General features: G+C 36.6%; 1 protein-coding gene across 2 annotated transcripts in view; it reads right to left on the bottom strand.

The window, feature by feature from the left end:
- GRM1 (glutamate metabotropic receptor 1) overlaps positions 1-14,195 on the bottom strand; it is a 378,348-nt gene that overhangs the window by 104,812 nt on the left and 259,341 nt on the right. For both annotated transcript variants that reach the window (XM_053592650.1, XM_053592651.1), the window contains exon 4: positions 8,081-8,316. In XM_053592650.1, coding sequence (XP_053448625.1) covers positions 8,081-8,316 — 236 coding nt within the window. The remainder of the gene's footprint in view (positions 1-8,080; positions 8,317-14,195) is intronic.

Genomic DNA, 14,195 nt, shown 5'->3' with positions numbered 1-14,195 from the left:
GGAGAAAAAGAGTAAATGGGCCAGATGCCAAGTATGCCTAGTTGTACCCATCAAGAAAGAACTGTTATTTTTTGTGATGGTGGAAATATGACTTTATTTTATGAGAATTTCCCCAGAAGCAAATATATGAAAGACATGGAATGCAAAACTATTCTCCTGATGAGGAGTACACAGGACATGGAGTAATCCCACAATCAAAATATACACTAGCCACTTGTACAGGGGGATGCCTTTATAAAGAACAGTCATAGATTGTAATCATTGAAAACCTCCCACTCTAAAACTTGTTCAAAAGGCAGGCTAGACTGGATCACATGAGGGAGCATTCAAATTTAGAAACATGCAAAATATTTAACAAGGAGAATATTGATCTAATTAAAGAATGTATTAATGATTTGAACCTAATTCTAATAACTGGAGTATATGAACCTCAGGCTAATCTCTAGGTAACTGATTTTCTGAGATGGCTAAATAGTTCACTAGTATATGCTGCAATATACACCTGTAAATTAAACATTTCTATTAAAAGATACAATAGCAATCATTCACTGTGATGATGAGAGTCAAGAGCCTCAAGGATTTTCATTTTTATACCTGAAGTCTATGTCTTCTTGTTACTAAAAATCATTCAAGATGTGCATAAAGTAAAAGAATGGAAAATTCATGCCTTGCATCAATCTTTATTTTGGATGATAGAACATACACATGATTCTCTAAGTCCATCCACTATTAAAAATGGTATGGGATAAAGAACTATACTGAACTTAGCTAAGCTAACCTGGTATTTGTGGGAACCAGTCCACTTTATCTTTGGCAGCAGATCTGTGGGCATCACCAAGAAAGCTGGCTGCCTTGGCTCATACCAAAGAATGAGTCAACTTCAGCTGCTAAAGTTGGTCAGAATACTCAACAAATTGATGCTCAAAGCACTAACTTGTGAGTTAGGTTCAAATAGCCATGGATAAAACTGAACTTGCATATATGGGGTTAGAAAACAGCTTAGAACAGCACTGTTTAACAGAATGTTCTGCAATAGTAGAAATTTTCTGCATTTGTGCTATTCAATATGGTAACCACTAATCACGTAGTCGTTGACACATTAACTGTGGCTAATAAGACTGAGAAATTGGATATTTCATTTTGTTTCATTTTCATTAATTTAAATTTAGATCCAAATAGACACATGTAGCTAGTGGCTAGCACATTCGACAGCACTTATCAAAAGTGATAATAAGAGATGGCCAGAACAACATTTTGCTTATAACATGACATCTACAGACCCCTATCTATATGTGATAATAAGGTTTGTCTTAGAGACGATAGTATCCAGAGGAGACACAAGGTTGGTTCACTTTTATTCTTCCAACTAAAAGATGCAAACACATCAAAGACATTGGAAACCTACTTCCATAAAGCAACTTATACCAGCACTGTATGAGGTTTTCAATATGATTGTTTTGAGGGTGTCCCTTTGGTACAGTTATAACTATGTTTCAGCACTTCTTGTTTGCACACACAAATTCCTAAGTAGAATAATTTTACTGCCTTGGACTGGAGGTTTTAAAAGCCTCTTCATTAAAGGAGCTATAAAAATGTTTGGCTTTGTTCCATGGGATTCAAGGTGCAATATTATCCCATTCTTCTTAAGATGAGTCAAGACTGAGCATCATAATATTGGACTGAGGAATTATGTTCCTTTATTTAATTAAACCAACTCCAAGTGAGGGTCATTGTTTATAAGTCTATACAGACCCTTTATCAGTTATCCATTACCACAGCAAAGTTGAATAGAAAAACAACTCTGGCTTAGTGGCTTAAAAAAAAACACAAAAATTTATTTAGCTCGTGAATCTAAGAGTCAATTGGGAAATTCTGCTTCTGTGGGATGGGCATGACTCATCTGAGCTAAGCTCAGTCATGCTTCAACAGTCAGGTAATTGGCCAGGGAAGGGCCAATCTAGGACACTCTCAACTGAGAGGTGATAGTGTTGGTGTTCCATGTTATTTCTCATCTTCTAGCAGGTTAACTCAGGCTTGTTTATAGGGATAAGGTAGGGTTCCTAAAAAAAAAATGAATGGGAGTAGGTCAAATTTCTTGGGGCCTAAACTCAGAGCTAATTGGTTAAAAGATCATTCTATATTCCAGAAATGGAGAAAAAATTCTTCTTGCTGAGAGGAGATACAAAATCATGTATCAAAGAGCATGGATATAGGAAAGGGTGGAGAAATGTGACATCTTCCACAAACCCTAATTAGTGGTACCAGTTTCCGGGTTGAAGATAAATGATATTCTTCAAGAGTGTGTGTTGGTATTTGAGTCAAATTTTCTAAGACAAAGAGAGGTTATTGGGCTAAAGTAAACTGGAATCTATTTTATTTTGTAGACAGTTCTAATCTGGATGAAACTATAATGGACTGATCTTATCTGACCTTATATAATGAGTTAATTCAAAGTGGAAAGTTCATGCAAGTTGAAACCTGCTAATAAGACAAATATATTATGACAGTCAGTATGAGTCCAAAAATTGTGAATTTCAGTCTTTAAGCTACTGGAGTAAAACTCCCTTGGATTGACAATCTTTCAATTTTATTTTAACAAACAGTGTTATCTTACTAACCCTGAGCTGTTAATGAGCACTACAGATATCAGCCAAATGTTTTACATCTTGGACAATAGCCAAGTATAAATATATACTAGTTTTAAAAAGCATTGTGTCCATCTGTTCTCAATTGGTACAATGAATAAGAAAGGGGAAAATCGAAATTATGGCTATAATTCAATAAGTTATGAAAAAGACTGATAAGGACATAATGAACTCAGTAAACTCATACAGTTAATAAACTGCTAGCCACAGCAAACAAACATTAATATTTCCATATTGCAAAACAATGCAATACATGTTAAGGAACCCCAGAGCAGTTAAATTCTTAACCAATAATTATATATTTAAGAATCCACTATAAAGGAATAATCTAAAAATAGTAACAACAAATATGAAAACTGTACCACATTCAGAGTTTTTCTTATAAGAAGGTAAATTGGAAGCAGGCTAAATGTCCAACAACATAAGAATGGCTAAGTCCTTGCAGTATTTTACTGCAATAGAATATTATGGAGCTATTAAAAGATGGTTATAAAGGCCATGCAGCAACATCAAAAACACGTAAAACATACTCCTAGGTGAAATAAGATACAGAATTTATGCACACTATTATTATAACTATGCAAAATGAAACAGAAAAAATGCATAGAGTTTCATGATTGTTAGTAGGAGGTGACCTTCAGAACACTTTCTTTTCAAAAGTCTTAAAAATGTTCATATCTTTTGATTGAACTTTTAGAAATGTAATTTACCTTCTGGAAAAACAACTTAAGAAAATTATCCAACATGAAAAAAATAAAGAAAATTTACAAAGAATTCTTGTTACGTCACTACAGCATTTGGTAAAATTTGTGAAGAACCAAAAATAGCCTAAATGTGTAGGAAGAATGAAATAGTTAAATAAATTGTAGCTTAGCTGTATGCAGAATGGTAGGAAGCCACTAGGAATGAAAAAACTTAATGACAATGAGAAATGTATTAGTTTCTGGGAAAAAATCAGAATTTATTTTTAAAGGCAATATATAAAATAGTATTAACTATATAATTTAAAATTATGTAGAGAAAGATGAAAATACACCAAAAATTTGAGTAACTGACCGAAGTTAAATCCTGAATGCTCTTCAACTTTCTCATGTTTTTCTATATTTCCAAGTGCATACAATAAGCTTAGTAAGCATGCTTTACTTTCATGACCTAAAACAATACAAAATCCTACATAGGAAAAAAAGCAAGAGACAGTATCTCTATTGATGCTGTGTGAAAGTGATTGATTAAGGGTCATGTGCTTATTTTGTCTTTGTCTAATTTCTACATCCTGAAATGTAGCTATGTTAAATTTGTAATTTCGAAAACTGTAATTGTTATGAGATGAGATATGTCATACCTTGTGCTTTGGTAAGAAAGACGTGACACTAGTAAATAACATTTTACCCTTTAAATACTTGCAGTTAGCAAAGTAGTTCACTTATATTATTTAATGGCTTAGTTGTTCACTTATGTTATTTCATTCAATTTACGAAGAGTTCTGAGTGAGGTGGACATTGTTACCGTGTTACCGTGGCAGAACCTGGGACTCAGAGGTTAAGTGAAACTGTCCAAGTCATGTGGCAGATCTGAACCAATATTGGACCCAGTGATTGTGTTTCCATATGTTATATTCTATTGGATTCACAGGATATTGCTAATGATTCCATCAAGAATCACAAAGCCATTGCAAACATGATACAATTTTTTTTAAGCAGCTAAGACATTTACTGGAAGAGAGCAATTTTGATTTGCTTTGCACCTCTCTTTCCTGAAGCGATTAATTTTGCAGAAGTTAGGCTTTGATGTTTTAGTTAGTTCTTTTCCAATAAGACTCCAATCCTACGATATACTCAACTAATTAAGCAGCAGCACAGACTTTAAATGAAGCACTTTTTAATTAGCCCCAGTGATTCCCAAACTATTCAGCCTGGGTTCAGGACCTTTACTATTCAAACTGGCAATTTAGTACAAATAAACTCTTTTATTTAAACAGTGACATCTGAGACTAAGCTCAATAAGGGTTTCTATGGAAACTAACAGCAACATCTAAACTTTCCAAACCACCAGAAGTGACCCAATTAAGAGAGATAAAAATGAGAGACAGAAAAAGTAGCTATCAACAGTTTATAAAGGTTAATTCCACTTCCTCACACTAATTTTCATAAATGTGCCTGCATACTTATTAGAAGACTATGAAATTCATTTGATAATCAAGTATCGCAAATGGATAAGAATAATCCATGAAGTGAACGTATGTTGTTTTTCAATAACATTGAAGGCAACTTCACAGAAATACAATGATAAAAACTGAGGAGCAAAGTAAATTTACATGATTATAAACACATAGAGATAATATAAACACTACTAAAGATGAAATTATAGTATTGCTGTAGCAGGAAAAACAATCAATAAATTTTATGAATTTGTCCCAAATAGAAAAGTTAAATAAGTCTTCTGCCTTCCTTAGTACTAAGAAAAAAGAAAAATATTTGCTGAACATAATTCCAGAATAAAATGCAAAGAGAAACATGTTTATTAAAGATTGTAATCAAATAAGAAACTCTTAAAAATAGTTTTGATATTCAAGCACAATGTAAGAACAATTTATGAATTTGCAAATTTGTATTTCCTGCTGTGAATGGTAAATAAGTTCAAGCTTTAACCTTGACATTTGTTTGTACTGGGACAACTGAAAACTCAAATATTAGTGTCCATGGTTGCAGAGTTTTGTTTTGAGAACTTAAGTCACCAAATATTTTCCTACAAGTACTTACCTAAAGCATGTGTAATAAGTAGTATCCTGAATTTTACTAATAGCGCACAATGACAAAGTAACATCTCTAGCTGGACTACTAATAGACATCTCAAATCAACCTCCTGGTCCTTCCCTAATCTGCTTTTCCTGGAGTCTTTCCCTGCCTCAGTCATTGGTGACACCATCTTTCCAGTTGCTCAGACCATAGTCATGCTTGACAATTTTATCAGCAAGTCCCCTCAGCTTTTATTCAGAATGTCCTAGGCAGTGAACAACGTCTTTCCACCTTGCTTGTTATGGCCACAGCCCAATCACAGTGAGTTCCTCACTGCTCCCCCTCCTTGGGCTCTTCTGCCTTCTGTCAATACTTAAATACTGCAACAAGAGTGATTCTGTTCAGAAAAACTAAGATGGCATCTCTGCTATGCTCCTCTGTCCACATGGCTTCCCATCTCATTCTGAACAAACCCTAGGTTTTCACAGTGGACACTCAGGTGTAGGACAACCTGTTCTCTGGATGCCTCTCTGACCTTGTCTCCTTCCTCTACCAACTCCTTGCTTTCTGGCCTCCTTGCTTTCTCCCTCTAAGCCATGTATATTTGTGCCTCTTTCCATGTTGAGAAAAGCTCTCTGCTTGGAAATCTCTTCTTCAATGCTCCCATAGTTCACTCTCATCACCACCTTCAATCTTTAATTGTCTTCTGGTTGAGCCTTCCCTGGACATCATTTTTAAAATTGCCAATCCTCCATCATATCATCCCCTACCCCCATTCCTTATTTTACTTTCTCCATTTCTCTGCACTAAAATGTAAACTCATTAAGAACAAAGCTTTTTTCATGCTTTTATTTCCTCTCCTGGAAGGAAACATTATTATACATAGTAGGTGCTTTTTTTTGTAGGTGCTTAATAAATAATTATTAAATGTAAGAAGTCTATTTCATTTTTAAAATAGTAATCCTTAGCTTTTCTCAAAAAACACTTCCTATACTAAAAGAATATGTGTATTAATTGATCAATTAGCTAACAAGAATTGACTGAGCCCCCAGAAATCAATGTTGTATGGGGTTCTATGAGGGACGCATGAATGCTTTGTCTTCAAAGACATTACAATTTAGGAGAGAAACAACACTTTTTAGGAAACACTAGAGAACAATAAGGGATAATATATTACTGAATGCTAAATCTAAAGGTTAGTTAAGCAACGTAGTATTTAGAAAATGTGGATTCTAATTCCATTTGAACCTGGGAAACTGTTGCCTGTGTTCACTCACACCATCTCTATTTTGGAAATAAGGAGACTGCCTTGGATGATCCATTGGTCAGCAGAATTTCCTATATGACAGAGGTGGGTAAATATTTAGCACTTGTCTCCCCTTTCTTCTGTATCCCCAGCTTGATTATATTTCTCCATCACCCTAGAAGCTGCACTGAGGAAGCTCTAAAAAGCTCATTAAAAATAGATTCTCACCAGATGATTTCCCAGTGAAGTACACCAAACCTTACCCAGTCAGATGTATATTATTGCATTTAAATAGATTGCTGTCCTAAAGTGTTAAACATCAAAATGTGAATATTATTGAAAACGGAGATATGTTCTGTAATGATCCATATGCTTTCTCTCTTGTAAAACTCCTGACTCATTGCCCTCCATTATTATTTACCTGTTTTGATCTAGCCAGAGAGACCATAGTCTCCTCTAGGTCGAGTACGCTTCTCTGTCCCTTTTGATGCTTCTACAGCGTTTTACACATGCGTGCACTATGGGTGAATGGATTTAAGACCTTTCTAAACAATATATGCTCAGCCTCAATACAGGAAATATGTGTCACACTACTCTTCTACAATGCAAATGAGGTCCTGGGTAGAGACCATCACCATTGTCACTAGTAGCAACTAGTCCATTACATTGCGTTATCAATTCAACATTAGCAACTGGCTTTGCATGAGACTGTGACAGGCAAAATGATCTATCATTGCAGTAGAGACAATATTGTAAAAGGACATGTAACAGCAAGTCCTTATGTAGTAATAATAATAACACTCATATAAGTTGCATAATTAAGAATTCTGGGTTATGAAAGTTACTTGGGGAAAGGGAGGGAAGGACATGCTGTGGTGTTCAACAGGCCTCTAGAAGACTTAAAACAATGTGCTGCCCTTTCCTAACATGGCATCAGTAAGAAGCGCGTGGAGTTTGTCCATTGGGGAGCTATAACTCTGGTTTATAGATGAGAATGCAGTTTCTTGGCACTACACCCACAAACAAACATAATGGTGCTGTGGTCTAGAAGAAGAAGGCCTTATCTTCTCCTAATATGTGTATCAAAGCAAGCAACAAAGAAAAAAATAGAAGAGAGAGGAAGATCTAACCAGTGCTGATTACTTAACGCCTGTGGTTAAGGCTAAGATCTCCTAAGCATGTCTGCAACAAAATCTCTTCTCTCTGGCATGAACACTCGACACCTGACTTCTCAATATACTTTTCCTTGTCACTTGCTCCACCAGAGACCGAAGCAGTCTTTTCAAATTTCCATAAATCCTTAGAGTATTCCAGACTTCTAGCTCACGCTGGCTATTTCACAGGCTAAGATAGATCTCTGTCCCTGGCATGGCACCTTCTCTCATTCAACAAGCTTCAACGCCCTGGAAGAGATGACCAAACCTCTGAGTTGTTATTTTGTGAACATGAGTTACCTGTGCAGATTCTTTTAAAGTTGGGGTTTTCCAGAACATGTCCTGGTAGGCGGCACTGGAACCGATGTTGCCAGAACTCGGGGAACCATGGATTCCTTGTATTAGTGTCCAGCCTCAGTTTCAGGAAATAATCATCAAATGATCTGACCTCTGGAGACTGCAGCTTTATCGTGATTCCCCCGTTGGCTTCCACCTCATAACCTTCAATGACTTCATCTCTGTCTGCCCATCCATCACTGAAAAATGCAGGGATCAGGGGAGGGAGAGAGAAAGACAAACATCTCACAAATAGAGCTCAGAGGTATGTATGAATGAAGCAATCCAGCAAAGGCCAAAGTCAATTTCTAGCCAGCATTAATACCCATGAATGATTTTTTTTTTTTTTTGGTAGAGAGTAGAAAGTTGTGAAAGTATAGCATCCCATTTGTTTGATTTTCACAGCTGTGAAAGTGGTGATAAAGATGATGACAGTAACAATTACAACTGAGGTTCACCTGAGTATTTATTAGTCATCAGATTCTATATTGTTCACATTTACTGAGAGGGAAGATGTCCAGCAATTAGCTGAAATCCTGGTGGGTCCAGGTAATCTGTCCCCCAAGTCCAGTAGTCTCTTTACTACTAAACCACAAAATCTGTCCAAACCAGAAGGAAATAAAACCCAGGCACCTCAAAGCTCACAATAAGAGATCTGAAAGGCTTCAACTTGCCAGTAAGACCATTAGATGTAACTGCATTATTACAGTATAGAAACTTGATTTAGCTCTGACTCATACCAACCCAGGAGTTTTTGCTCCTGGGACATTATTTAAACCTACTTCCCATAGAACTGACCAGATGCTTTTTTTTTTTTTCTAATGCCATTTCAAAATAATAGCATTAAAGAAAAAAAATTTCACTGCTACGTGTAAAAATAGTCCTATGTTTTACTAAATGAGAGTTGACTGACATTTTATTGAGTGGGACAGAATTTTTAAAATTTTATCCTGTTCTAGAACATTCATGATCACAAGGAATGATGTGGATCCAATTTAATTCAGGTGTACCTACGAGGTCTAAGAGGGTGTCAAAAACAAAATGCATCAGAGTGAGTTAAACAGATAGGGAAGACTTTTTAAAAGATTATCACAATGGATGAGAGACATTGAACTCAACTCTGCTGAAACAAAAGATGGAGGGTTTTTAAGAGCTGGGGTAGGCAAGTGGGAAAGTACTGGAAGTCCACTGGGTGGAGATCGGTCAATTGATTAGGGTTCCCTCCGTGTTTGCCTATTGTCATTTATCTGAGTTCCCTTACTACCCTCCCTCAGAGACTGGGCTATAAGAATTGGACAGCCATTTTGATACTTACAACTCAAACGTGTAGCTCCCAGGTCGGTTTTAGAGAAAGAAAACCCAGGGGTGGGAGATTTACATCTCAAAGGGGCAGAGAAAGAATTTACAAATTTAGGCTTCCTAAAGTAAATGTTCCTGAACTCAGGAAAAAAGAAACAATAAAGCCTAGTTTAGTCACGCTAAGGGGAATGGTAAAACAATCTTGATCAGAGGGTGGATTTACTCTCTTCACACAGCGTGGTAGGTACCCTGCAGTTTGTGGAACATAACTATGTGGTCTCTGCCAAAGGAAGTGTTTTATTGCTTGCTTCTTGCAGAGCAGGGTACTGGGCCAAACACATGTGACTGACACTAGCTCATCCTTTGTTACCGCAGATCAATTGTGATAAATGTGTTTTGCACTTAGATGAGCTAATGGGTGCAGGTCCTCTCTAGCACCTTCCCAGGGAACCTCTCATAAGCTGTGTTTTAAAGGTTAAGGGTTGTAAAAGGTATAGCTGACTTAACCAGTCCACAATTAAAGGAACTTTGAAGCAAAGTATAATTTAACCACTAGACAGAGAAGGTCTATAGGCCTATAAATCTTCTAGGATAGAGGTAATACAAAATTGTGTGAGTCCCTTCCTCCCTCCCTCCCTCCCTCCCTCCCTTGCTTCCCTCTTTCTTTCCTTTTTTCTTTCTTTTCTTTCTTTCTTCTTTCCCTTCCTTCTTCCTTCTCTCCCTCCCTCTCTTCCTTCCTTCTTTTTCTTTCCTTTCCTCCTTTTATCCTTCCTTCCTTTCTTCCTTATACACTTACCTAACAGCCACAGTTTGCCAGATGTTCTGGTATGAATTCGCCTGAGAATAAGACATAAAACAACCTATGCCCTCCATGGTCTTACAGACTTGTGGCAGAAGCAGACACTAAGAAGACTTACAAACTCAGTGAAGCTAAAGAAAAACAATAGAGAGGTAAGGCTTGGGAATTAATTTAGTCTTGTGTGGAGATGTGTGAGTAGTGGACCCAAGAATTAGGAATAGTTTCCTTAAGAAAGTGATATCACAGGTGAAACTTAAAGGAGGAATCAGCTTTAGTTAGGTGAAAAGAAAGAGAGGGACTAGTACAGAAGGTTTCTGGTAGGTTAATGTATTAGAAAGTCCACGGCACATTTAAGGAATTTAGAAAGAATTAGTACAGCTGGAGGATAAAGCAGGAAGGCATGGGATGGGACTGGGCCCCTAAATCCCAGGCTAGAAATGGTTAGCATGAGGACTGTGGCAAGTCCATAATATGCTGTAACCCACTATTCAATAAGGCCATTCAGCTCTTATCCCTCCTGGTAAATGACCTGAGTACTGTGAGTCCCGCTTATCATCATTGAATATGATGGCCAAATCAATTTTTTATAAAAACTGATTCATTCATCTTGCCATCTGCTCATTCTATCTGGAAAGGCTCCAAACTAGTTCAATTATTTACATTTCAATTCATTTATATTGTATCTTAAAATCATCTATAGCAATTTGAAGATTTGAGCTATAGTTCATGTCATGCTAAAAAGAAAAGTACAAATAATACCAGTTAGGTTTTCAAGAAATTCTGCATGTGAGTAAATATTTTAAATTCAAGATGGTTTACAACTTGAAGAAAAGAATTCCTTTTTGACAGAAAGGTGAAGGCTTAAAGGTCTTTCTCCTGAAGGAAGAGATGTAAGATTTATTTTGTTTATCGTTTGTACAAAAAACTCACAGCTTTAAAATGTGATTAAGTGAGCTTTTGATGATGTTTATTTGCATTTTTTAAATCCTGCTTATATCCTTTACCTTTGTAAATACCTTATGTCAATCCTAGAAGCAGAGAAAAGTGTGACTTCCTGCTGTTGAGGCCACCAACACAGAAAGGCACATCCTAGGAATAAGTCTGTGAATATAGACCCATGGTAAGCCCTGTGGTTTAGTGGTCTGGAGCCCTAAATCCCCTTCACACTGATCAAAGCCCTTCACTGCAGATGATGTCTACAGGAGTCAGAGTTGGTATTGAATCCAAGAGGTCATAAAATCAAGGAAAAGCAGAGTACAGTAGTGAAAATATTCAAGCACGATCACTTGGTGAATATCTTTTAAAGAGTTAGTCGCCAAAGTATTTTTTTTTTTTTTTGGGCTGGGGCTGGGTTTGAACCAGCCACCTCAGTATATGGGGTTGGCACCCTACTCCTTTGAGCCACAGGTGCCACCAGTCACTAAACTTTTATATGGAATCTTATAGCTATCACAGGTAAGGGGTGAGGGGACACTTAGCAACAATAGCAAAAAGTTGCTAGAAAACACCTATAACACAACTGTTGTTTATACTTGTACATTATTCCATCTAAGTATCACTAATCGAATGAATTTACAGAGAATGTTAAAAGATTTTTGCTTTTTGTAGCTGGGCGTTGTGGTGGACACCTGTAGTCCCAGCAACTTGGGAGGCTGAGGCAAGAGAATCACTTAAGCCCAAGCGTTTGGGGGTGCTATGAGCTCTGATGCCATGCACTCTAACCAAGGGTGACATAATGAGACTCTGTCTCAAAAGAAAAAAGAAAAGAAGATATTTGCTGTTTGTTTGTATTGGATTTTGTGTAAGGATACTGTTTTGGTGAATTGTCCGTGGAGCTGGCACCTCTCCTAATTCAGGATCTTTCTTATTTGGTGGTGGTAGTACATGTATAGTCAGTGCTTGACCTGAGCTGACCTGCAGGCACTGGTCACCCCTCGAGTGTCGGGAGTGCACTGTGCTGTGCTGGATGGTGACCCAGCCTCAGATGGTGCTGACTCTCCATGAGGCTCATTCACTGCCTCCAGCAGCTTCTGCTGCTCCATCTGCTTCCCAAGGATCAGTTCCCTTTCCTAGGTTGGGTCTGGAAATAAAATTGTATATTGTGGAACATGTAATGGAAAGCTGTACATCTTAAGTTGTTCTCACTAACATAAAAGAACTCTTATTTCCTATCGCTCCTCAATGTTTTTATGCAGCAATTCATCATGAGGCTGTTCTCTTCTAACCAAATCATTGTTTTATTCCCAGTAAAATTTCACATTCCATACCTGGATAATCATAGAGCTTTTTTCTCCCTAATAAATTCGGATATGAATAACAGGAAATACTATTTATACTTCCTCCAATTATAATTTGAGAGGAGCTGCACCCATGTAAACTTTGCATTTTATCAGTTAAATAATTTAATTAGCAATAGATAGTACAAACAGAAATACAATAGTATTAATTTTTTTAAATGGGCAAAACCTTTTTAAAAAACTATTTTCATTCAATTAAAATAATGACAATCTAGGTACTAAAGCAATTTTATTTGTGTTGTGAGTTTGAATAATTGTGTGTACCAATAATAAAACTATTAATCTTTAAAAATATTTCAGAGATTACCATATATTGAGGAAAAGATAAAAAGTATAATAAAACAGTGTCTTCAAAACATGTGTAAACAAGCATAAAATTAGATTATTTACGATGTTAACCATATTTATAATGGTTGAAGAACTGTATCATAATGCGAGTTAAATCAGGTGACATCAATGGGGAAAAATTCATAAAGCCAATGTGATTTTTTCAGTAATAATTTACCTTTTGATTATAATTAGAACAACAAATTTTATTTACTGAGCAGCAAATGACATGAATTATACATTTTTTGGAGCTTACTGCCTGGATATTTCCAAGCCACATCAAAGAAAGTAGAGGTGGAGAAACTGAGACACAACCAAGTAGATTTGCTAAGTTGGAGTGAAGGAGCTGGAAGTCCAGCAAAGCCAGGGTGACCAAAGTTCACAGATCAAAGTACCACAGAGGGGAGAGCTACAGAGAGTGTGAACACTCTGCAGTGTATTTCCCTCAAGGATGTAGCTGACTATTACTCAGCCATGTATGTGATGAAATTACCTAAGGCTGAGGAGATAACCAACCAATAGAATTTGAAGAAACAGTGCCTAAAGGACATATATTTTGGGAATAGTAATTGTTTCCAACAGGCAGAGTAGAAAAATTCATATTTTAGGGGGAAGTAGTTAAAGTTTTATGAAGAATTATGTCTCGATAGTGTTAAAAAATTATCTCTAGAATAAATTCTATTTTGTCCTGGCTAACAAAGTTTAATGGCAAGATAGAAAAGGATCAAAGTGACTTAACTTCTTCCCTGAAATAGCTCAAGAATACTTTTACAAATACAAAATATTCAAAAATATTTTGCCCAATAAGGCAAAATACACAATGTCTGGCATCCAGTAAAAAATTACCAGGCATAATAAATCCATCTGTGGGTTAGAGGTAAAAGAAATATTAACATAACAATTGTAACAAATTATCACACTGTGATAATTAGAACTCATTTAACAGACTCCACCTCATTACTAAAATTTCCATTATCATCTATGCTTTATTGACCTCTGGTTCTAAAACAGTCCTGAAGGTAAGAGGAAGCCTCTGTTTAGGGTTGGTAGATGAGAGGCAAGAGATATGCACATTTCTACAAACAGGAGGGGAAAAAAGAAATGTTTTGTGATAAAGACAGTGGATAGAGTCAAGTGAAATGAAGGAAGAGGAGCACATTTTAGATTCGGGGGCCAGGAAAAATATTGAGTGATCAGAGAAGCAACTTTGAAGAGAAAACACTAAGCTAAGATCTGAGCGATGTGGATGCACAAGCCAAATGAGGATCAGAAGGAAAAGGATTTCGGGCACCTGATACAAAGCCCCCAAGATAGGACCAAGTAGCTATGGCGGACCCAGATCTCTAGACTAAAAACA

The sequence above is a fragment of the Nycticebus coucang genome, chromosome 5 (genome assembly GCF_027406575.1).
Source record: "Nycticebus coucang isolate mNycCou1 chromosome 5, mNycCou1.pri, whole genome shotgun sequence".
Classification (NCBI taxonomy): Eukaryota; Metazoa; Chordata; class Mammalia; order Primates; family Lorisidae; genus Nycticebus; species Nycticebus coucang.
Note: the sequence above shows the minus strand (reverse complement) of the source record. Positions and strands in the feature narration are given on the sequence as shown.